This window comes from Pongo abelii, chromosome 8 (genome assembly GCF_028885655.2).
Source record: "Pongo abelii isolate AG06213 chromosome 8, NHGRI_mPonAbe1-v2.0_pri, whole genome shotgun sequence".
Taxonomy (NCBI): Eukaryota; Metazoa; Chordata; class Mammalia; order Primates; family Hominidae; genus Pongo; species Pongo abelii.
The window spans coordinates 140480984-140504286 of record NC_071993.2 but is presented as its reverse complement, the minus strand read 5'-3'; the positions used below and the strand labels follow the sequence as shown (position 1 = coordinate 140504286).

Sequence of the window (23303 nt, the reverse complement as noted above, 5' to 3'; positions counted from 1 at the left end):
TTTGAAGTCTATTTTTTAAAATACATTATGAAGCTTCAGTTATTTAAACAGGTTAACAATGGCACAAGGATAATTAGGCAAATTAGCCAAGTGGAATAGAGAGCTTAGGGATACCCATGTTTAGTTCATTCTGAGGGAAGCATTGTAAATCACTGAGTAAAACATAACCCCTGCCGGGCGCGGTGGCTGACACCTGTAATCCCAGCCCTTTGGGAGGCCAAGGCGGGTGGATCACCTGAGGTTGGGAGTTCGAGACCAGCCTGGCCAACATGGAGAAACCCCATCGCTACTAAAAATACAAAAATTATCAGGGCATGGTGGTGCGTGCCAGTAATGCAGCTACTCGGGAGGCTGAGGCAGGAGAATCACTTGAACCAGGGAGGTGGAGGTTGCGGTGAGCCTAGGTCGCGCCATTGCACTCCAGCCTGGGGAACGAGAGCGAAACTCCGTCCAAAAGAAAAAGCACAACCCCTAGGCTTGCGCATAATAATAAATTCCAGAGGGAATACAGTGAAATGTATACAACGAACGCATAAACTACTGGGAGGAAATGTAAGTCACCACTCTCCAGTACAAACCTGAAAAAGCATAAAAGGGCCGGGCGCAGGGGCTCACACCTGTAATGCCAGCACTTTGGGAGGCCGAGGCAGATGGATGGCTTGAGCCCGGGAGTTTGAGAGCTGTCTGGGCAACATGGTGAAATCCTGTCTCTACAAAAAATTAAAATAATACGAAGAAGCACAAAAGGAAAGGAACCATAATGGGAAATACGGATAAGGTTTGTTTTGTTTTGTTTTGAGACAGAGTCTCACTCTGTCACCCAGGCTGGAATGCATATGGCACGATCTTGTCTTATTGCAGTCTCAACCTCCCAGGCTGATGTGATCCTCCCATCTCAGCTTCCCGAGTAGTGACCGCAGGCGAGTGCCACCACGCCTCGCTAATTTTTGAATCTTTTTGTAGAAATGGGGTTTTGTTATTTTGGCCAGGTTGGTCTTGAACTCCTGGACTCAAGCAATCTACCTGCCTCGGCCTCCCAAAGTGCTGGGATTACAGGCGTGAGCCACTGCCTAGCTCAAAATATGGATAAGTTTAGCACAATATGGAGATGAGTTTTCTTAGTTTATTTCAGAGGGATGATTATTTAACCTACCCAATATAACTCTATTGGCTTATTATGTTTATTTTCTTAAAGGTTTTTTTTTACAGTGCTTTATTAATTACTGTCATTAAATCACTCATGTTTGTGCTTTTGAGGTTAAAATTGCAGAGTTTTCTCGTACTCCGGAAGACTTTCTAAAGAAATATGATGAACTGAAATCTAAAAATACAAGGAACCTTGACCCGCTGGTATACCTGTTGTCAAAGCTCACGGAAGACAAAGAGGTAGGTGCCCATGCCGCGTGCCACACCGTGCCCGTACGGCCCGTGTTGGGAGTGGGGTCACGTCTCCTGCTCACTCCACGCCACCTTCCCGTCAGCTCTTCCTCCCTCACACCAGTAACGCTTCTAGGCCATGTAGGACATTTTTGGTGAATCAGAATGAAAGATAACCCATGTTGGGTGTAAACATGAGAAGCAGCCTCCGGGGCTGGGGGCACTTTGAGCTTCCCCTATGATGGATGTAAACGTGAGAAGCAGCCTCTGGGGCACTTTGAGCTTCCCGCATGTGTCACGATCAGTTCCTGCCTGTTGCACACGTCGCTTTGCTGTTAACAGGGTGCCTGTCAGGGTGGAGGAGCCATACTGGTGGTGTTGTCCCTACCCTCCCCCATGGCCAAAGAGGTGCTGGCCCAGTGTGAACACACAGTTTTACATGTCTTCAGACTCTGCAGTACTTACAACAGAATGCAAAAGAAAGAGCTGAGCTTGCAGCTGCTGCTGTGGGCAGTAGTACCACCAGCGTCAACGTCCCTGCTGCGGCCTCCAAGATCTCCATGCAGGAGCTTGAGGAGCTGAGGAAGCAGCTTGGCAGCGTGGCCACAGGCTCCACTCTGCAGCAGGTACTATGTGCATGGCTATCCACAGGATCCACGCTGCAGCAGGTACTGCGTCCGTGGCTGTCCACGGGCTCCACGCTGCAGCAGGTACCGTGTCTGTGGCTGTCCACAGGCACCCACACTCAGTGCTGTGCCGGGCCCCTGCTGGAAGGACATGTCTCTGTCATTTATTGAAAATGAATCCCTTAGAGAGGCCAAAGCTTAACGCTTGATCATGACCTAGCTCTATATGTTTAGTTTTTTTTTTTTTAACCAAGAATTCTGGATCACAAGAATTAATAGCAACAAGATTCTGACCCACGTGGGAGTTGTGCTGCCAGGTGGCCATGTGACTCTGAGCCTACCCAATCCTGACTCCCCATTTCCCTCCTCTAATTTTTGACAATTTTGAGGGAATGCTTTCAGATTATTATATTTTCAAGATTCTTGAAAATACAGTAATTTTTATTATTCCTTCTGTATTTGCTACTTGCTGTTGGTTTTGATTTTATGTCCTACCCTGGTCTTTTGATGTAAGTCATCTCCCAGTCTCTCTCATTAGAGCTGCCACGTTCCTGCCTCTGTGCCCTTTAAACTCCCTTTGGAGTTGTGTCCCTGAGGCGTCCTAGCCTCGTGGGTGCGTGTTGAGTGCAGCGGCTCCCAAGGACTTGGCCGGTTCTTGCTGGGCACATTCTGTGCTGGACATGGTGCTAGGCCTCTGTCCACGTCTCCCTCGGCCCTGGCAGGAGACTGGGTCTTACTGCCATGTGCAGAGACAGTTTGCACCTGCCCCTGTCCCTGCCCAGCCCTGAGTGGGAGTCAGTGCTTCCGAAAGCTGGGCCAGCCCAGGTCAACCCCATCAGCCTCTGGCGGCCACTGGTGCAGGATGGCAGGCTCTCTTGACCACGTCGGGAGCCATCCTGTCGTGCTGGGGCCCTTTTCCGGCAGGGTGAGGATGCATATCTGTTGCTGAAGCCTGTCTTCACCCAGCAAGTGGTGTTCAGACCTAGTCACTGCCAGGAAGAAGCAATTCAGCTTGTTCACGGGGTGCCCTCCTTTGAAACAGCGACTCTGTGCCTAGGTGCACCCTCTCCCGTGGTCCCCACTGCTGGTGCTCATGTTTTCCCGGGGGGCCCTTGCTGGACCTGGACTCCTGAGAAGAGGGGCTAGGGCTCCCCATCTGCCCTGTTCTCCCCAGCCCCTCACATTGTGGCAGGCAGGGATGTCGAGGCATATTTCATTTCTATGTGGTTGACTCTTTGTGGGTGTTGAATTGACTAATATCTTTGCTGTAGATGCTAGGTCCTATGCGTGTCTTGAATGTTTGTGCTAAAGTGTATTTTTCTGGTTTTGTTTTTTAAAATGTCCTTGCTAGTCTCTGGAACTTAAAAGAAAGATGCTTCGAGACAAGCAGAACAAAAAAAATTCAGGCCAGCACCTCCCCATCTTCCCAGCGTGGGTGTATGAGAGACCTGCCCTGATCGGGGATTTCCTGATTGGTGCTGGCATCAGCACAGACACCGCTTTGCCGATAGGTACGTGATGCGTTGATTTCCGGGCTCTGCCGCTAGGAACGTGATGCGTTGATTTCCGGGCTCTGCTGATAGGTATGTCATGTGTTTATTTCTGGCCTCTGGGCAGGACACTTTGCAGGCCCAGCCCTTCCCTGGGCCTGTCCTTCCTCAGGTTGTGAGGCTCAATGCTGACTGGCTGCCGCCTCCATATTCCCATCCCAGGGTGGCAGCAGAGAGCGGCTCACCCGGGTCCTTGAGGGTTCTTCTCCTGTCCCTTCTGCCAGCCTGCAGCAGGCCCCTCCCCAGCTGGCATCCTGGTGCCCTGGTGCAGACCTGCAGGCACCAGAATTGTGTGCAGCACTTATTTCTGAACAACGATTCATAACTCCCACAGATTCTGTTACAGCAGTGTTCTCAGAGGCCTCTTAAGTAGTGTCCGTGTAAACGAGATGCGGGTGAGACCACACAGTCATTTCAAGACGTTGTTATTGGGGACCTGGGATGTGTTCATCTGTCACAGTTCATGGGTACATTTTTATTTTTATTTTCAATTCTTTTGAGATGGAATCTCGCTCTGTCGCCCAGGCTGGAGTGCAGTGGTGCGATCTCAGCACACTGCAACCTCCACCTCCCAGGTTCAAGCGATTCTCCTGCCTCAGCCTCCCAAGTAGCTGGGACTGCAGGCACCACCACGCCCGGCTAATTTTTATATTTTTAGTAGAGACGGGGTTTTGCCATGTTGGCCAGACTGGTCTCAAACTCCTGACCTCTGGTGATCTGCCCGCCTTGGCCTCCCAAAGTGCTGGGATTACAGGCGTGAGCTGCCACGCCTAGTCAAGTACATTTTTAGATTGAAAAATGAGATTTCACAAACTAAGGACAGAGCATACCTGCTTATCTTGCCCCATCCCCGTTAGTCCAAACTCAAGAGGCAGTGGGCACCAAGAGGCCAACCCTTGCCTTTGCCAGAAACCCTGGAGAACGGTGACGTGAAATCCACCTGTTTTCCTCATCCCCAAGCAAACAGAACCCTGCTGTAAGTTAATGAAAAGTATAGAAAACAGTCTACTTTGGCCAGGCATGGTGGCTCACACCTGTAATCCCAGCACTTAGGGAGGGTGAGGTGGGTAGATCACTTGAGCCCAGGAATTTGAGACCAGCCTGAGCAACAGGATGAGACTAGCCTCTACAAAAAATATAAAAATCAGCCGAGTGTGGTAGCGTGCACCGGTAATCCCAGCTACTCAGGAGGCTGAGGTGGGAGGATCACTTGAGCCTCAGAGGTCGGGGCCGCAATGAGCTGTGATCGTGCCACTGCACTCCAGCCTGGGCAACTGAGCGAAACCCTGTTTCAAAAACAAACAAACAAAACTGCTTTGTGCAGTGTGTTTTCAGTAATAATCCAACTGTGAAAACCCAACTGTGAAGACTTAGGGAGAGAGAGCCGCTCCCTTAGCAGGTATTCAGCGGGCGGCCGGGGCGGCGGTGGGCATCTGAGAGCTCCTGATGATGCCCAGGCAGGCTTCAGAGAAGGAAGCGCGGGGCCCTGGTGCTTGGGATCCCAGCAGTGGAGCCGGCTTTTTGGAGCAGGAAGCACTGAGGGGGTGTTCACGTTTTTCCCCCATGTTTCCCCATTCAGGGAAGGGGTTGTACAAAAGAGGAACACACTGTCCAATAACGCTGCGGCACCGTGGGCAGCTCTGAGCGTGGCGGTGATTGGCAGCAAGTATGTGAGACTCGGCTGTGAACCCTGCAGCCGGCTCTCAGGTCAGGGTGCAAGTGCCCTCAGCACACTCAGCATCCCAGGAAAGGGGCGGCCTCACCCCACCTCCCTCCCACGGCCACATGCCACAGGTCCCAGGGGTGCCTCCGGCATCGAGGCTGCCTCGCCTCCCTTTGTCCGCACTGTCCCTGTCCCCTCGTGCCGCCTGTGCAGACTCGAGAATGGAGCTCACTGTGGTGTTCGTGCCGGGGCCTGTCTAGCCCCTCACCCCACGATTTGACCAGTGCCGCACCACGGGACCTTGTGTGACCTCAGGCCAGCGTCCTCTGGAAAACACCCCTGGAGTGGTGTGATGAGGATAGGTGCCTTGGAAAGCATCGGGATCTTGTGAGCATGAGACGGCTGCCAGCACTCCATGTTCCCGCCATGCCTCTCCACACCGTGTGGGCATCCACCTGGCCAGCGCCGCCTCAGCAGTGCCCCTCCCTCTCGCCGCTTCTGTGCAGCATGCGAAGGTGTTTCCCTGCCCGCGTCCTGCCTTTTCCCCACACCGGCACGGAGGAGCCACTTGGTCGGTGGTCGTTCAGACGTGGTGATTTGCAGGCGACGTTGCAGGTGTTGAGATGACACTGAGGTTGTTGAATATTGGGGAGGTGAAGCAACTGACTTTTTTTTTTCTTGAGACAGGGTCTCATTTCATTGCCTAGGCTGGAATACAGTCGCACAATCTCAGCTCACTGCAGCCTCAACCTCCCAAGCTCAGGTGATTCTCCCACCTCAGCCTTCCGAGTAGCTGGGACTGCAGGCGTGCACCATCACACGCAGCTGATTTCTGTATTTTTAGTAGAGATGGGGATTCGCCGTGTTGCCCGGGCTGGTCTTGAACTCCTGGAGTCAAGTGATCTGTCCACCTTGGCCTCCTGAAGTGATGGGATTACAGGTGTGAGCCACCGTGCCCGGCCTGAAGCAACCCTTGAGGTCCCTCCACAGTCAGGTGGCTGGATCCACACTAACCCCCACCCCACGGCACCCCCACCCCACCATGAGGCTTCTCCCCACAAGGACATTGGCCGAGGCTTCGTGGCTGTGGATGAATGAGGCCAACATGGTGGAAAGTAAGTGATGCACAGTCAGAGGCAGTTCCTGGAAGATGCACTTGCTGTTCTCGAAACGCCAAGCCACACCCACTGCTTTAGGAATGCCAGACATCGGGGTGTCGGTTTTATTGGTCATCCTGAGAAGGCCACTGGAGTAATAGAAAGAAATGGAACTTGAAGTTGAAAAGTGTAGATCTGCCAGCCTGGGCAACACGGCAAGTCCCCACCTTTACAAAAAATTTAAAAATTAGCCAGGAATGGTGGCACATGCCTGTGCTCCCAGCTCCGAGGGAGGCTAAGAGTGCAGGATCGTTTGAGCCTGGGTGCTCAAGGCTGCAGTGAGCTGAGATCGCACCACTGCACTCCAGACTGGGTGACAGAGCGAGATTTGTCTCAAAAATAAAAAAAGGAAAAAAAAAACAAGGACAGTGTGGATCTGCATCAGGATTGAGGCTTTTGCTGAAGGGCTTGCGTTGGTGACGGATTGCAGCTGCACTCAGAGTCTTGAGGCCTGCAGTCACAGGACACTTCCCAGCAGATGTGTGAGGCTGACAAAGAGTGACTTTGTAAACCGCAAGCGTATTGTACGGAGCCTTCCTGAGCTGCCAGGGCCTGGTTTGGGTGTGGTCTGGCTGGCATGGGGCTCTGTCAGGCCCTCGTGGGGACAGTTTCAACATCCTGCTTTCCTCTGGTGCTCCTCCTGTTCCCCCGGGCATGGCCCGCCTGAGGCTGTGGACAGAACTTGGTCCTGGGATGTGAGGGGTTTGGTAGGTGATGGCCTGTGGCCGTCCTCTTGAGGAATCTTAGCTGTGTGTCCTGCAGCTGTCTCATACTCTCTGGATAGAAATTATCAGAGTTTCTTAACGTTTAAGTGATAGCTTTTTAAAGACAAGGTTTTTTGTCCCAGAGTAACCCAGACTTACCAAGTTGTACTTACCAATGTTGAAAGTGCAGCTTCTGCTGGAGTCGCCTTTTCAACTTCTAACTTCATCTTTTCAAATGTCAGCCATGTATCTGAGCATTGCGGAGCCCAGTGTGGTGAGATCTTGACACGAGCCACTGCGCCTCCCAGGCCGGCCCCGTCCTGCAGCGGTCGGAACTCAGCCTGTGGCTCCCCAGTGGGGTCGGTCAAAGCCAAGTGCAGTGGCTGACCTTTTATACCCATAAACAAAGATGAGCAAGAGTGAGACTCACCCTCGAATGAGGGCACGTGGCTGTGGGGGCGTGGGAATGGGGGCGGCAGAGCCACAGCGCTGTCTGTGCCCGCAGGCACGCTGCCCCTGGCCTCGCAGGAGTCGGCCGTGGTGGAGGACCTGCTGTACGTGCTGGTGGGCGTGGACGGGAGGTACGTCACTGCTCAGCCCCTGGCTGGGAGGCAGAGCCGGACCTTCCTCGTGGACCCCAACCTGGACCTGTCCATCAGGGAGCTGGTGAACAGGATCCTCCCGGTGGCTGCCAGCTACTCCACTGTGACCAGGTGGGTACCGGGCACGGTCCCTGGGGGCCTGCACTGTTGTGGGGAGGGGTTAGGTCCCATCCTGATGACCATGGGGACATCTGCATCGCTTCTAAAGAGAGCGCCCGCCTTGGTGACAACTCCGTGCCCGACTCAGTTTTGGAGGGTCTGTGAGTCACCGTCCAGGGTCCTGACTCATCTCCTGGGGCAAAAGTTCCCCTCTGGGATGTGGGGTTCGAGTGAGTCATTTGCTTCCTGTTTGGGATGAGACTCAGAATATTGGACGTTGTATGTGCCTGCAGCTTGTCTTTTTGAGGAAGTCTGACAGCTTTTCTCATAGGTTTATTGAAGAGAAGTCTTCTTTCGAGTACGGGCAGGTGAACCACGCCCTGGCGGCTGCCATGCGTACCCTGGTGAAGGAGCACCTGATTCTGGTGTCACAGCTGGAGCAGCTGCACAGGCAGGGCCTCCTTTCGCTGCAGAAGCTCTGGTTCTACATCCAACCGGCCATGCGCACCATGGACATCCTGGCCTCCCTCGGTGCGTGCCCGCCTGGGGGGCATGGGGCACTGGGTGGCAGGTGTTGAACATAGCCCCAGTGTGAGGAGAGACTCTGCAGGGGCCGTGGAGCAGCTGCCCAGGGCAGGGGCGTGCAGCCAAAGCCCATGTTGCTCCATGTGCTATTAACTTGCAAGAGGAAAGCCCTGGAAGCTCTTACTGGTCAGCTTAAATCAGCAACTACAACCTTACAGTTCATACGTATCCCAAAGAAGCAGCACCGTCCCAGGAAGAAGGTTGGAGAAGCATGAGGGGCCCCAGCGGTGTTGTTGGCAGGCTGGGCGTGCGCTTTCTTCTCGGCAGTGAGCCCTCCTTTCTCCCTGCAGCCACCTCGGTGGACAAAGGCGAGTGTCTTGGGGGGTCCACGCTGAGCCTGCTCCACGACAGGAGCTTCAGCTACACAGGGGACAGCCAGGCGCAGGAACTATGCCTGTATCTGACCAAGGCGGCCAGCGCTCCCTACTTCGAGGTTCTGGAGAAGTGGATCTACAGGGGCATCATCCACGACCCGTACAGGTAGGGCTCCCCGGGACACGGGGGACACGGAGGGTGCATGCTGCTCTCTCCCATATAGGTAGGGCTCCCCGGGACACGGGGACACGGAGGGCGCGTGCTGCCCTCTCCCATACAGGTAGGGCTCCCCGGGACACAGGGACATGGAGGGTGCGTGCTGCCCTCTCTGGGGGCTCTGGCCTTCCTTTGCTTGTGGTCTCAGGAAAGCACACACCGGGCAGATGTCCGCCTGCTGCCCATGCGGCCCAGGGCAGGAATGGCCCAGCTGCTTATGGCCTTATTCTTTTGTGTCCAGGACATTAAATTGCCTCCAATTAGGTCCTTCAGCCTCTTTGGTGCTTGGATTTCCTGATCTGGTAGGGTCTGTTGGCTTCTCTTCAGTGAGATATATTTAAATGCATAAAAATATGTTAGTTCTCAAAGAATTGTATTATTTCTATTATGTCAAGATACCGTTGTTGAAATATTTTCAAAAAATACATTTGTGATGTGGAAATATTATTTCTTTACTAATGGACCAAATAAAATCTGGTATAATGGGCACCTTTAAAGAAAGCACCTTCACACTTGAAGTGTGTAAATGATGTTTGAGGTTGTTCAGATGACATGGAGATGTCTGGTTTCTGTCAATGTTGGCCCCGCCTACCCCACACGAGCATCATTTTGGGTGTCAGGGCCCCACGCATCCCACATGAGCATCATTTTGTCGCCTGAGCTCATCATGGAAGGAAATGCTAAATTCCAAAAAGAGGCGGGTGCAGATAAAGACAAATCAGTTTCCCACCTATAGCTCTGCGGACCGTACATTCTCCCTGAGCTCAGGTTAAATACTCTGTTCCAGAGTGAGGTTTGTAGGTTTGTTGGTTTTCTTTTTTTTTGAGGCGGAGTCTCGCTCCGTTGCCAGGCTGGAGTGCAATGGCATGATCTCGGCTCGTTGCAACCTCCACCTCCCAGGTTCAAGAGATTCCCCTGCCTCAACCTCCCAAGTAGCTGGGACTACAGGTGCATACCACCACGCCAGCTGATTTTTTGTATTTTAGTAGAGACGGGGTTTCACTATGTTGGCTAGGATGGTCTTGATCTCTTGACTTCGTGATCTGCCCACCTCCGCCTCCCAAAGTGCTGCGGTTACAGGCGTGAGCCACCGCGCCCGGCCCCTAGGTTCGTTTTAGCCCACAGTTGAGAAGTAACTGGAAGTAACTGGTAGATTAGGCCCTTGGGGAACGTTACTTGGCAGTGTGCTGGCCTCTGTCAATGTCCCTCCGCGCTGCCGGCCTGGAGAAGTGTGTCGCCTGCCTCACAGGGGCCCTTGCTTTGCTTGTGACCGAAGCGCTCCCTGTGGTTGTAGTGAGTTTATGGTCGAGGAGCACGAGCTGCGGAAGGAGAGGATCCAGGAGGATTACAACGACAAGTACTGGGACCAGCGGTACACCATCGTCCAGCAGCAGATCCCGTCCTTCCTGCAGAAAATGGCGGACAAGATCCTCAGCACAGGTGCGGCGCACACGGTGGGGAAGTGGGGACCGCAGCGCAGCTCTGCCTGGAGAGTCTCCTGCAGCCCAGGCCCTCCCGCCGGGAGCCTGCGCCTCACCCTGTGGGCGCCCTGAGCCCGGGTGTCCGTGAATGCGGGGCCGAGGTCAGGACTGGTCCATGGGCTGGGCTGTGGCGCTGAGTTAGGCCTTGAGATGGTCTCTGTTGCCAGGTTCCATCAGGCTTCCATCGCCAGGACTTTGTCTCTGACCCTGCGAGGCTCTCTCACAGGTGCCTTCTCTATTTCTGTTTCTGATTTCTAAAACTCCGCTAGCATGACAGGAAAAACCAGCAAAGACACACGCCTGCCGGCCGGCAGTGTTTCCAATCTCTGACCACAGAGATTAGGGCCTGACCTGGACCCGGGGCAGTGGTGCGGGGACTTGGACTCGGCACATCGGGGCCGTCACGAAAGGGTTGGGAAGCGATTAGCCATCCGGTTCTCATAATGCCTGTTCGAAATTACGTCTGTGCCCTTGGTTAGAAAATTCCAGATGTGCAGAGCCACGGCAAAGCCCTGCCACCACCAGCTCAGTCTGTAGCCGCTGACAGTGATTTACCGGGAAGGAGCAAGGGTGTGGAGCCGCCTCATGCAGCCCAGTTTCCATTCCACTGCCTCCTGTGTAGACAAAGACAGCTGGGGCCTGAGATCGACCATGTGGAGAATAAAATTTTGAATATCTGTTTTCAGGAAAATATCTAAATGTGGTCAGAGAGTGTGGCCATGACGTCACCTGCCCGGTGGCTAAAGAGATCATCTACACGTTAAAAGAGCGGGCGTATGTGGAGCAGATCGAGAAGGCGTTTAACTATGCCAGCAAGGTGCTGCTGGACTTCCTGATGGAGGAAAAGGAGCTGGTGGCTCACCTCAGGTGATTCCGTGCCCTGTCCCTGTGCAGGCACTCGTCTCCCTCTGAAACCGCAGCAGGTGATTCCGTGCCCTGTCCCTGTGCGGGCGCTCACCTCCCTCTGAAACCGCAGCAGGTGATTCCGTGCCCTGTCCCTGTGCGGGCGCTCGCCTCCCTCTGAAACCGCAGCAGGTGATTCCGTGCCCTGTCCCTGTGCGGGCGCTCGCCTCCCTCTGTAACCGGAGGTTGTGGGACGTGGGGCTGAGATCGCTGGGTTTCTTCTGGCAGCTCCGCCTTGTCTTTTTGAAAGTGGGCACTGCCGGATGGTCTCTAGCTCAAGGACCTGGCACTCACAGTGGGTGGTGTAGGCCCCGGGTCACCTTGCCCAGGGGCCCCAGCTCCCCTTCTTGCCCAGGGCCCACCAGCCCCTTCTTGGCTCCTCCTGCCACAGCCTGCGTGGTGGTCGCGCAGCCCCTGCCTGAGAGCCAAGCGCTTAGCCTGTTGTAGTGTGTTTTAGGGTGATGGCTATGGCGAGCATCTGTGGGTGGGCACGTGCTCACGCCTGCTCCCTGGCTGTGGCGAGCACCTGCGGGTGGGCACCTGCTCATGCCCGCTCCCTGGCGCAGGTCTATCAAGCGCTACTTCCTCATGGACCAGGGCGACTTCTTCGTGCACTTCATGGACCTCGCGGAGGAGGAGCTCCGGAAGCCGGTGGAGGACATCACGCCCCCCCGCCTGGAGGCGCTCCTGGAGCTGGCGCTGCGCATGAGCACGGCCAACACTGACCCCTTCAAGGACGACCTCAAGGTGGGCGGGGGTGCCAGGGGCCTCGGAGGGGCTGGGAGGAGAGCACAGCAGAGGCCAGCCCTGTCCCCCACTCCCCGCCCCGGTGAGGCGACCGCAGGGTCTGTTTCCTTCACTCTCAGCTATGGGGGCCGGCTTGCCGGGATCGGGGGTCTTTGCGCCTGTGCTCAGGAGGGGCGCGGGTCTCGGGTCCCTCGTCCGAGACCCACAGTGCCCTCGTCCGGCCTGGCTTTCAGGTCATGCTGGCCTCGTGGAATTGTTTTTACGTGTCTCTCCACCTGTCTTTTGAAAGGGTTTCAGGTCTTTTGAAAGGGTTTCAGGAGTGGTGTTAATTCTTCTTGTTTTTGCCTTTTTGTTGTTGTTGTTTTGTTGTTGTTGTTGTTTATTTTTTTGAGACGGAGTTTCACTCTTGTCGCCCAGGTTGGAGTGCAGTGGCATGATCTCGGCTCACTGCAGCCTCCGCCTCCTGGGTTCAAGTGATGCTCCTGCCTCAGCCTCCCGAGTAGCTGGGATTACAGGTGTGCACCACCATGCCCAGCTAATTTTTGTATTTTTAGTAGAGATGGAGTTTCACCATGTTTCCCAGGCTGGTCTTGAACTCCTGACCTCAGGTGATCCACCCCCCCTTGGCCTCCCAAAGTGCTGGGTGGGATTACAGGCATGAGCCACCGTGCCCAGCCGTTTTTTAAAATATATATATATTTTGTCTGTTTTTTACTTGTTATTTTTAATAGAGATGGGGGTCTCACTATGTTGCCCAGGCTGGTTGAACCCCTGGGCTCAAGTGAGCCTTCGCCTGCGCATCCCCAGGAGGGTGTTGATTCTTCAGATGTTTGGCAGGGTTTGCCCGGGAGCTCTTGGGCCCTGAGCTTGTCTTTGTTGGAGACTTTTGAGGGGGACTTGGCCCCTTGCTGGCCACAGGTCTGCTCAGTCCCTTTCCTCTTGGTCGGCCGTCCTTCTTGCATCTTGTCTAGTGCACAGTTCATGGGTTTCTAGTATCTGCTTTTTATTTCTGTAAGATTAGTAGTTATAGCCCTTCTTTTTCTGATTTTAGTAATTTGAATCTTCTTTCATCTTTTCTTAGCTGATGTAGCTAGAAATTTGTTGATTTCATTGATCTTTTCAAAGAACCAACTGTTGGGTTTGTTGACTGTATTTGTCTGTTTTGTTTCTCTCTTCTGTCATCTTTGTTACTCCTGTCTGCTGCTTAGGGGTTCAGTGTGGTCTTCTTTTTTCTAGTTTCTTAATTTGCAAAGTTAGTTTATAGCTGTAAACATCCCTCCGAGCGCAGCCTTTGCTGATCCCCCAGCGTCGTCATTTCTGTTTGTCTGGAGGTGTTTCTGATTCCCTCTGATTTCTTGTTGGAGCCGTGGGTGGTTTATGTTTAACTTCCACATGTTTGTGAAGTTTCTGGTTTTCCTTCTGTTGCTTGTTTCTAACTTTATCTCCTTCTTAGAGAACAGACTTTTTGTGATTTCAGTTTTGTGAAATGTATTGATTTGTGTAGTGGCCCCACATCCATCCTGGAGAGTGTTCCGTGCGCACGGGAGGAGGACGCGCCCTCGGTTCCGTGCGCGCGGGAGGAGGACGCGCCCTCGGTTCCGTGCGCGCGGGAGGAGGACGCGCCCTCGGTTCCGTGCGCGCGGGAGGAGGACGCGCCCTCAGTGCTGTTGGGGTGGTGTTCTGCAGGTAGGTCCTGAGGCCCTGTCTTTCCTCACTGATCTGTCCGGCGGTTCTCTCCGTGGTTAGAAGTAGGGCACCGAGTCTCCCTGTCACTGAAGAACTGCTTTTCTCCTTGTCATTCTGTCTATTCTTGATTCAGATATTTTGGGGTCTCTTGTTAGGAGCAGGAATATTTTCGTAGGAAAAATTCCTGGTAGTGAAATTGTTGGGTCACAATACATGGCCCTTGTATGACTAGGCTGACCTTGCTGGAGTTGGTGGAGTCCAGTCTCAGGACGCTGCTGTCTGCACACCTGCGAAAGCTCCCATCTTGGCTACTCGATGGAGAAGTGATGTCAGGGGCTCATTTCTGCGTTCGTGACTGTCACTATTTCGTCTGTCCGCTGCTTGTTTCTTCTTGCTTTATCCTCTGCCCTTCATTTTCTGTCCTGTCGTTGTGCGATGGTTTTATAGGAACTCTGTCGCGAGTGGTTGGAACTTAGCAAATACTTGAATGATTAATGTGAGGACAGTATTACTTGCTTATAATAACTGTTATGTCCCTCATCAAATACGCTTTATTTTTCAACCTGGGCCTGGTGCTTATCATGGTACAAAGGTTTTCGTCCTAAGGAATCACGTTTCTTTCACCGTCCCTAGTGGTTTTTCCCTTATACCACCCACAGCAGTGGGTATTTACAAAGTAATTCATCTGAATTTTTCTTGTTTTGTTCTGATGGGAAGTGGTTCAGTTTTGAATTTATCAGTAGATGTTTGGGTTTTCGAAAAGCCTCTGATATTTATAATCGGAATGTAGGGAACCTTAACGTCAGTGCTGGGTATGTGAGCGAGGATGGCGATCAGGACGGGACTTCGGGTCTTTTCCTTAAAACTGGATGCTTTGTTTCATTTCCTTCCCTCTAAGATCGACCTGATGCCCCATGACCTCATCACTCAGCTCTTGCGCGTTCTGGCCATCGAGACCAAGCAGGAGAAGGCGATGGCCCACGCCGACCCCACGGAGCTGACGCTGAGCGGCCTGGAGGCCTTCTCTTTCGACTACATCGTCAAGTGGCCCCTTTCGCTTATCATCAACAGGTGCGGGTCGGCTGCTCGGGCACTTGCTAGATCTTCACTCAGGTTTGGCAGAAGCGAGAACTGTGCCATGCAGTGGCCATCTTGTCCCACAGAGGACCCAAGGCGGCTCTCCCCGGCCTTCAGTGTCCGGGGGATTCACGGGCTGTCCGGGGGCCACCGTGCAGACTGTGGAGTACGGACGCCACGTCCACGACGCCGCTGGTCACGGAGGCCCGCCTGAGGTGCCGCCACCTCTCTTGCAGGAAAGCCCTCACTCGTTACCAGATGCTCTTCAGGCACATGTTCTACTGCAAGCATGTGGAGCGGCAGCTCTGCAGCGTCTGGATCAGCAACAAAACCGCCAAGCAGCACTCGCTGCCCTCCGCCCAGTGGTGCGTTCTTCCCCTGCCCCCGTGTGCCCTCCTGAAGCAGCACTCGCTGCACTCCGCCCAGTGGTGCAGTGCCCCCCCGTGTGCTCTCCTGAAGCAGCACTCGCTGCACTCCGCCCAGTGGTGCAGCGCCCCCCGTGTGCCCTCCTGAAGCAGCACTGGCTGCACTCCGCCCAGTGGTGCAGCGCCCCCCCGTGTGCCCTCCTGAAGCAGCACTGGCTGCACTCCGCCCAGTGGTGCAGCGCCCCCCCGTGTGCCCTCCTGAAGCAGCACTCGCTGCACTCCGCCCAGTGGTGCAGCGCCCCCCGTGTGCCCTCCTGAAGCAGCACTCGCTGCACTCCGCCCAGTGGTGCAGCGCCCCCCCATCCCCGTGTGCCCTCCTGAAGCAGCACTGGCTGCACTCCGCCCAGTGGTGCAGCGCCCCCCGTGTGCCCTCCTGAAGCAGCACTGGCTGCACTCCGCCCAGTGGTGCAGCGCCCCCCCGTGTGCCCTCCTGGTAGATAGCTTTCTAGGCTTCTGGAAGTGTCATCTAGAAGTGCATGTTGGTAGCTTTAGATCTATAATGCTTCATTTTCCTGTCTTGGAGCTGCGCGGCGCTGCCGTCCACCCCACAGGGGATGCTGGCTCTGTCCCTCAGCCCTCTCTGGAGCCTTGTGGTGACTGCACGGGCATGGAGACTGCCCAGGTCAGTGTGCAGGACACGAGCTCCTCCCGAGAGCAGGCAGCCACATCTTGCTGGAACCAGAGGTGCTTTGCAGCCGGTCTGTGGCTCTAGGGTGTTGAAAAAAGGGGTCGATGGCAGAGCTTCTTAAGAATTTGTCCAGTCGGGTGCGGTGGCTCATGCCTGTAATCTCAGCACTTTGGGAAGCCGAGGTGGGAGGACTGCTTGAGCCCACAAGTTCGAGACCCGCCTGGACAATGTAACAAGAGCTCATCTCTTAAAAAAAAAAAAAGAAAATTATTTTAATTAGCCGGGAATGCCTGTAGTTCCAGCAACTCAGGAGGCTGAGGTGGGAGGGTTGCTTGAGCCCAGGAGATCAAGGCTGCAGTGAGCCAAGATCGTGCCACTGCACTACAGCCTGAGCGACGGCAAGACCCTGTCTCTCGAAAAAAAAAAAGAAATTAGAAGAAAAAGAACTCATCTCGATGATGAAGCACAAATATGCGTCTGTTGTGTGGCACCTTCCTGGCGTGGGCTCCTGGGGCTCCGAGGGGTCCATCCACCAAGGAGCCCACGTCCCAGTCTCCACCGTCCACCTGGCTGGGGGTGTCCCTGCAGGGCATAGGTTGGTAGACGGTGACAGCTTGTGCTGGGCAGATGCAGGAGCAGCAGCCGTGAGTGTCTGGTGTGCTGGGAGGGGCGCCTGCTCTGCAGAGGAAATAGCCACGTCCAGAGAATGCCCTCCATGGCTGTCCTCTGTCCTCTGTGTCACTCGGTGCCGTCGGGGCCGCGTCCTCCATGGCTGTCCTCCGTCCTCTGTGTCACTCGGTGCCATCGGGGCTGCGTCCTCCATGGCTGTCCTCCGTCCTCTGTGTCACTCAGGTTTGCTGGGGCTTTCACTCTGCGGCAGCGAATGCTCAACTTCGTCCAGAATATTCAATACTACATGATGTTCGAAGTGATGGAACCGACCTGGCACATCCTGGAGAAAAACCTGAAATCCGTGAGTTTTAGCTCCACAGATCATAACGTTTGAAAGCCACTTTCCTTTCACAGGGAGGCGGGGAGTGTGGGAGGCGGGGAGTGTGGGAGAGGCAGGGCGAGGGGAGAGGCGGGAGGTGCGGGAGAGGCAGGGCGAGGGGAGAGGCAGGGATCCCCCCAGGGCGGGGCTGCACCCACATTGCTGGCCACACACGGGACGCCCTGCTGCCTGCCGTCCTCTGGAGACTCTGAGCCATCTTTCCCCCCAGGTTGTCCCTCCCACATTGCGCATCTGAGGCTGAGGGGCCTGAAGGCAGAATCTGTTAGTACCAAATTCCAGAAGCAGCCGCAGCCTCCCTTCCTGTCTCGTGCCTTAAAAACTGAAACCCCTTCGGGGTGTGCCCATCATTTTTTTAGTGATATTTGGAAGTTTTCCCCTAAAAGCCCAAGGCCCGTTTAAGAGGTGGAAGTGTGTAAACAGGAATGCGCAAAGCCAGACTGAGCACGTGCACACGCAGGGCCCGTCTGTCGGCCACGTCTTTCTGAGAAGGGGCTCGGCCTGTTCCCCGCAGGCCTCCAACATTGACGACGTCCTTGGCTACCACACGGGCTTCCTGGACACCTGCCTGAAGGACTGCATGCTCACCAACCCCGAGCTGCTGAAGGTCTTCTCCAAGCTCATGTCCGTGTGCGTCATGTTCACCAACTGCATGCAGGTGCGCGGTGTGGGTAGCACCATCGAGTGGGCAGGCGTGGGTGGGCAGACCGTGTCCCGACCGTGGCCGCACGCAGCCTGCTCGCCTTTTCCTGCCCTCATGTTCGTGGAGGAGCCGCTGGGATGAGTGTTTCCAGAACTCCTGGTCTTCCTGGCCGGGTGGTTCTCTCCTGGAGCCCCTGCCCTGGCAGCGTGGGTAGGGCTGTGTTCCTCCCGAACCATCCCTCAGCCTCTGTGGTGCTGGTCTCTGTCCGGGGCCTTTGCTCGTGGCCCTTGCACGCTCTTTTCGTCAGCACTTGAGTAATTTGATTCCCTTAAGGACCTGCAGGCACTAGTCACAAGCAGCTGCCGACTGGCGATGGTGCAGAACCTGAGCGTCTAGTGGCAGAAGCAGGGGTCTGAGAATCAGGCTTTCCAGGCAGTGCCATGGGGAGGGTCCGGAGGAGGGCGAGTGGGGAGGTGGAGGAGGGCACGGGCACTGCGAGCTATTGCAAGCCATTGCTGACACGTAAGAGCCACTTCGGGGTCCCAAATAGGGAAACACCAAAATAACTGTTCTCAGGAAAATCAGTTGGTTACCGTGGAAGGCAGACCCAGGAATTCTGTCGGCACAGATAAGTCATTTCCCCTGCAGCCTCAGAAATGCTTGTGTGTTCCTCCAGCCGCAGGCTACAACAGAGGTGCAGAGGGTGACGTACCTGCAGGACTTGTTTTTTCTGCAAAGCGTTGTGGTTGTAACTAACGGAAGCATTTCCTTGCGACTCTCCACCCCCTAGAAATTTACACAGAGCATGAAATTAGACGGTGAGCTGGGCGGGCAGACGCTGGAGCATGGCACCGTCCCGGGGCTGCCCGCAGGGGCCGAGGACCGGGCCCGGAAGGAGCTCGCCAGGAAGGTGCGTGGCCTCCAGAGTTGGCCAGAGAGAGATGCTTCCTCCCGGCTGGGGCGGCAGCCTGAGCGTCCTGATGCAGGGAGAACAAACCTCCCCCCTTTTATTTACATCTCCCCTCGGATTGAAGAAGACTTAAAATTAGCTTCCAAGCACAAGCACAAGAGCCTCTCACAACCTTCTCAGCTCTCTGGTCCCCACTTCAGCCAGTCGGGCTCGAGGGAACCCCCACAGATCTTCAGAGAGAGTGCTGTGCAGGGACCCCCGGGTGAGGGCAGGGACCACACCCACTGTCCCTGCTGAGTGCGGTCCTGAGTTAGAACCGTCAGGCTCTCAGCAGGCACGGACAGGCCGCATGTCCTCGGAGGCATGGCCCTGCGGCACCGGCTCCGGGGTGGCGTGGTGGGGTGGGCAGTCCCGTGTTCACACGCTGGAGCTGGAGCTGGCAGAGAGGAGTTGGGTTTGGAAGCATGTGGGGGCTGCAGGTGAGGGACACTGAGAGGTGCCCCGACCTCCTTGCTGAGAAGCGGCTGGGAAAGCTTGTGCTTTGCTTGTAGATCTGACCCCAAAGGAGAGCTCGAGGCACAGCCCTGTGGGGTCTGAGCCTTGACCACCTCATCCCACGAGACCTGGAGTGTTTTCTCTGAGTGCTGGGTTCTCAGGAATGTTTTTTGATGTCTTTTTTACCTTGAGTCCCCTGAAAACATCATGGAACCCATGTTCTCTATTTAAGAAAAGAGGAAGGGAAAGGACACCGGCCTGCTGGGAACGGTGTGGAGCCAGGAAGGCCCGCGGTGGGGATGGGCATGGCTCACGCGCCCCGGCTTGCTTTCCAGCACCTGGCTGAGCACGCGGACGCTGCGCAGCTGGTGTCTGGCTTCGAGGCCACCATCAACAAGTTTGACAAGAACTTCTCAGCCCACCTGCTGGACCTCCTGGCGCGGCTGAGCATCTATAGCACCAGTGACTGTGAGCACGGCATGGCCAGCGTCATCTCCAGGTGGGTGGGCACCACCCCGGCCCAGCGCCTGCCCCGGCTCAGCCTTCCCCCAGCTCAGCCGAGCACCTGCCCCAACCCAGCACCTGCCCCAGCCCAGCGCCACCCCAGCTCAGCACCTGCCCCTGCATCCAGGCCTCATCTGCCCTGCACCCTCCCCTGGTCCACCTGGTGTAGCCTCCTTCGGAAGGTGGGGCAGGTCTGTGTCCTGGTGCTAGTGCTGGTCATGTGCCACTCCCTGAAGTCAGGCTAGCGCGGCTCTCCCTGGGGTGTGACATTCTGTGCAACTGGGCTGCCCCATTGGCAACCCTGCGGCTGTGTGTGTCCTGTGGGGCTGGTCAGGCCTGGGTCAGCTTCCCTCATGCTGCACTAACACCTAGCCTGGGGGAAAGGGCCAGGTGGCCAAGCTGCCATCCTGGAAGGGGTGGTGCCCTTGGGGGTGCTGTCTGAGGGGTGCTGTCCTTGGGAAGGTGCCTATTTGTGCTTTTGGACCACCCTGTGCCCTGTGCCCCCCACAAATGTTCTGATTTTCTGAGCAGGGGTTTCTGAGGCCACCCTGCATTGAGAACCACTGCTTGGTTCTCCAAGCCCCTGACACCTCAGACCCCATTGCCAGGCCCTGCTGGGGTGACGGGAGCCCCAACTTTCTGGGGCCAGGAGAGAAGAAACCTGTGTTTGTGCCTTTGAGCAGGACGGAACAGGACTGAAAACCTTCCTGTGGAAACATTAGTTAGGAGCGTGCCTCACCCTCACCCCTGCAGGGCCTCTTATGGTCTTTGTAGCTGAACACTTCCCCATGGTAGGAGCAGGGCTGCTCAGGATGCACCCGCAGAAGGGGTGTACACCCCAGCTGCACCGTCCTTCCACACCCCTGCTGCCCAGCACAGCTCCACTGTCTTTCCTCACAGGCTTGACTTCAATGGTTTCTACACGGAGCGCCTGGAGCGCCTGTCTGCAGAGAGGAGCCAGAAGGCCGCCCCCCAAGTGCCTGTCCTGCGGGGGCCCCCGGCTCCTGCACCCAGGGTCGCAGTCACCGCACAGTGAGCCCTGGCTGCGACAGGAAGTAAGGGTGTGGGGTCAGCAGGGACTGGTGCAAATGGGTCCAGAATTTTCAAATCGAATGCTCTGTGTTCTGTCTTTGCAGTTTAAATATAAAGCAGGAATGACCGCCTCAGCTCATTTTGTTTCTCAAGGCGCTGGGTTTTGTTTTATAGAAGCTGCCCAGGCAGGGTGGATGTCTCCCTGGATTTGCTAATCTGTTTTCTTTTTGAAATTACACTATCACCTTTTTGGGTGTTTTTGGCCTCAAAGTAGAAATACATGGTGTTTAAGCCAGGAGCAAGCAAAGATGCATGCGGGGTAAGATCCAGGCCTGGTGTCCACATCCTTCCAGGTGAGCTGGGGCCGGGCTCCCTGAGGTCTGTTGGAACCGGGACAAGCCTCTGGAAACGGTCAGGGAGTTGCAGAAACCCACCGGGCATCGGGTGTCAGGTTTGCTTCGGCCCCAGAGGCAGCCCCGTTCCTTCTCCTGAGGACTCACCCGCCTCCACACCCCTCCTCCTGCTGCTGCTCCAACTGGTCCGGGGCAGGAGGCCACAGACAGAGCCCTCAGGCTCCCTGGGAGCCCACACCTCCCACTCCGTGGGACGCACCCACTGAAGAGTGGTTGAGGGGCAGGCTCTGCTGCTGGCTAACCCCCACCCCGCCCTATCCGGTACCGCCTTGTTACGTAGAAGTTACTCAGCAGACTGACACCCTACCCAGTCCCCCTCGGGCGATCGTCTGCCCTCTGTCTTCCCACCTCCAGGGCTACAGTGGGCAGCACAGCCATCCCCAGTGTGACAGGGCCCTGGGAGCCTCAGGGCTGCCCCGGCCAGGTTGGTCTGCTCTGACTACATTCTGGCCAAGCTGCCCCTTCCTGCCGACCTGCATGTGTATTGTCACCTTCAGCTCTCAGCACTTCGGCCCCTTTGGGCAGTGAGGAAGGGCCCTGGAGGCGAGGTTGGGAGGAAGGATAGCTAGAACAGGATCCTGTCGGGAACAAGGGTGTGGGCTGCTCTCGCCCGGGGCTGCCTCGCTGAGAGCACCGCAGAGCGGGGGTGTGGGGGTGTCCAACTCTCCAGCCACAAACTGCTTCCTCCTTGTCTGCAGCCTGTGCAGGTTTGGCCTGTGAGTAAACACATTTATCAGCAACCCAAATTGTCATAGTCTCAGTGTTGTGCAAATGCCAGACCCGTGAGCAGAGGAGCCTGCTAGCTTTCCTGCCTGGCCCTGAGGCCCAGAAACCTCTGGTCTTGTGTCCTGGGCTCTGGGAAGCCCTGGGCCTTGAGAAGTGGGGTTTGCAGGTGGTGACAGGAGGAGGGGAGGGAAGCCTCCAGGGCTGTGGGGTTCAGGCTCCCAGACCCCCCCGGCGCCTGCTGGAGACGAGAGCTGTGTTCTGTGGGACTGGGTGGAACTTCCTCAGCGTGGGAGGAGTCTGTTCTGGCCCGAGCTGGTCCTGTCTTTTTAGGAATAAATCCCTGGTAGCTCAGCATCGGCAGGGGCCTTGCTGTGCCTCTGATGTGACCGGCATGCCGCCTTTGCACTTTGCTGTTGAGTAACTTGTACCACAAGGTCAAGGAACGGAAGGGTGATTGCTGGCTGGCCATTGTTCTATAATAACGGGGTCACCTGCATGAGCTCAGGCACAGGCCAGCATCCCCAGCCCTACCTGGGAGCCTCTCAGCAGCCTGGGGGGCCTCGTCCTGTACCACACAGGCAAGCGGACACACCCCCAGGTAGCAGAAGTCACCTGTGGCCCAGTGCCAGCCCCTGCTTTCTTGCGTTTCATGCCATTCACATTAGGGTAAGAATGGCTTTGAGACAAAATGTGACAGCATCACTCAGGCCAGCTTAGATCCTCAGGGTTCCCTGTCCTCCCAGGATAACCTCTGAGGCCCCGGCCTCTTCTTGCCACTGCCCCTTGACCTCTGTCCTCTGCCCTTAGGCCTGTGCAGGTGCCTGACTTGCCCTGCCCCGGTGCCCTCTCTCCAGGCAGGACTCCCTCCAGCCCCTTGCTGGCCCTGCCCTGCCTCTCCCCAGGGAGGCCCTGAGGGCCCCACCACCATGTGATCTGTCGAGCAGCGCCTCGTGTGGTCATCTGAGCTGCCATTCCTGCCACCACCACTGTTCCCACCCCAGGAGGGAAGCCTGGCTGTGAAAGCCCCAGGGAGGGGTCCTGGGTGGACCGTCTGTGGAGCTGTGGGGTCAGCCTGAACCTGCACCCTCGAGGCTGAGCCCACCACGGGGAATGTGGCTACCAAGGGCAAGCACGCTTGGCCGCAGGCCTGGAGAAGCCGGAGCCAAGCCACGGTGGGCTGCTGCAGGCTTTGGTCCACGTCAGCCAGCGTCAGCTGCTGTCTGGGGATCTTAGGCTGGGGATGGCCCCTGCACCTGCCATCACCTGGGCTGGGCCCCCCACCTAGGGCTCCCCCTCCCGACTTGGACACCTGCGGGCCCATGCCTCTCCCACTCCAGTGAGGCCTCAGCCTGGTGGACAGGGCGCAGGCTTGGGGGGGCGGGTGGCAGAGCTTCCCACAGGGCTGAACCTATGCCCATAAAGCCATGACTTGCCCCTGCCTGGGGCTTTCTGTTCCCCAGGAAGTCAGAGCCCCCGTCTCCTGAAACCGCCAGGCGGCCCTCACAAGTCCCTTCCCCTCCAGGACCTGCCTGGCGCCACCTCCTTCCAGCCGCCCGGTCCGCCGAGAGGCCCCCTCTCAGGGCGCTGGCCGGACTTGGGACAGGCTGTGGCTCAGTTTCCTCACCTGTGCAAGGGAGGAGGCTGGATTGTGGGGGGAGGGGAAACGGACCCCGCCCCAGGTGCCGCGCGCCCCGCCCCTCCCACCGGCCGAGGGGCCCATTGGCTGCGGG

General features: G+C 56.2%; 1 protein-coding gene across 6 annotated transcripts in view; it reads left to right on the top strand.

Annotated features, from left to right (window-relative positions):
* The window catches only part of TUBGCP2 (tubulin gamma complex component 2), a 28289-nt gene extending 7728 nt beyond the window's left edge, over window positions 1-20561 (top strand). For all 6 annotated transcript variants that reach the window (XM_009245956.4, XM_009245957.4, XM_009245959.4 and 3 more), the window contains 16 exon segments: window positions 1258-1386; window positions 1827-2003; window positions 3355-3514; window positions 7583-7790; window positions 8110-8309; window positions 8654-8843; window positions 10189-10334; window positions 11062-11242; window positions 11845-12025; window positions 14610-14782; window positions 15025-15153; window positions 16694-16814; window positions 17365-17508; window positions 18284-18403; window positions 19234-19397; window positions 20303-20561. In XM_009245956.4, the coding sequence (XP_009244231.2) occupies window positions 1258-1386; window positions 1827-2003; window positions 3355-3514; window positions 7583-7790; window positions 8110-8309; window positions 8654-8843; window positions 10189-10334; window positions 11062-11242; window positions 11845-12025; window positions 14610-14782; window positions 15025-15153; window positions 16694-16814; window positions 17365-17508; window positions 18284-18403; window positions 19234-19397; window positions 20303-20438 (2559 nt within the window). In that variant the 3' untranslated portion in view covers window positions 20439-20561.
* Window positions 20562-23303: the final 2742 nt, after the last annotated feature.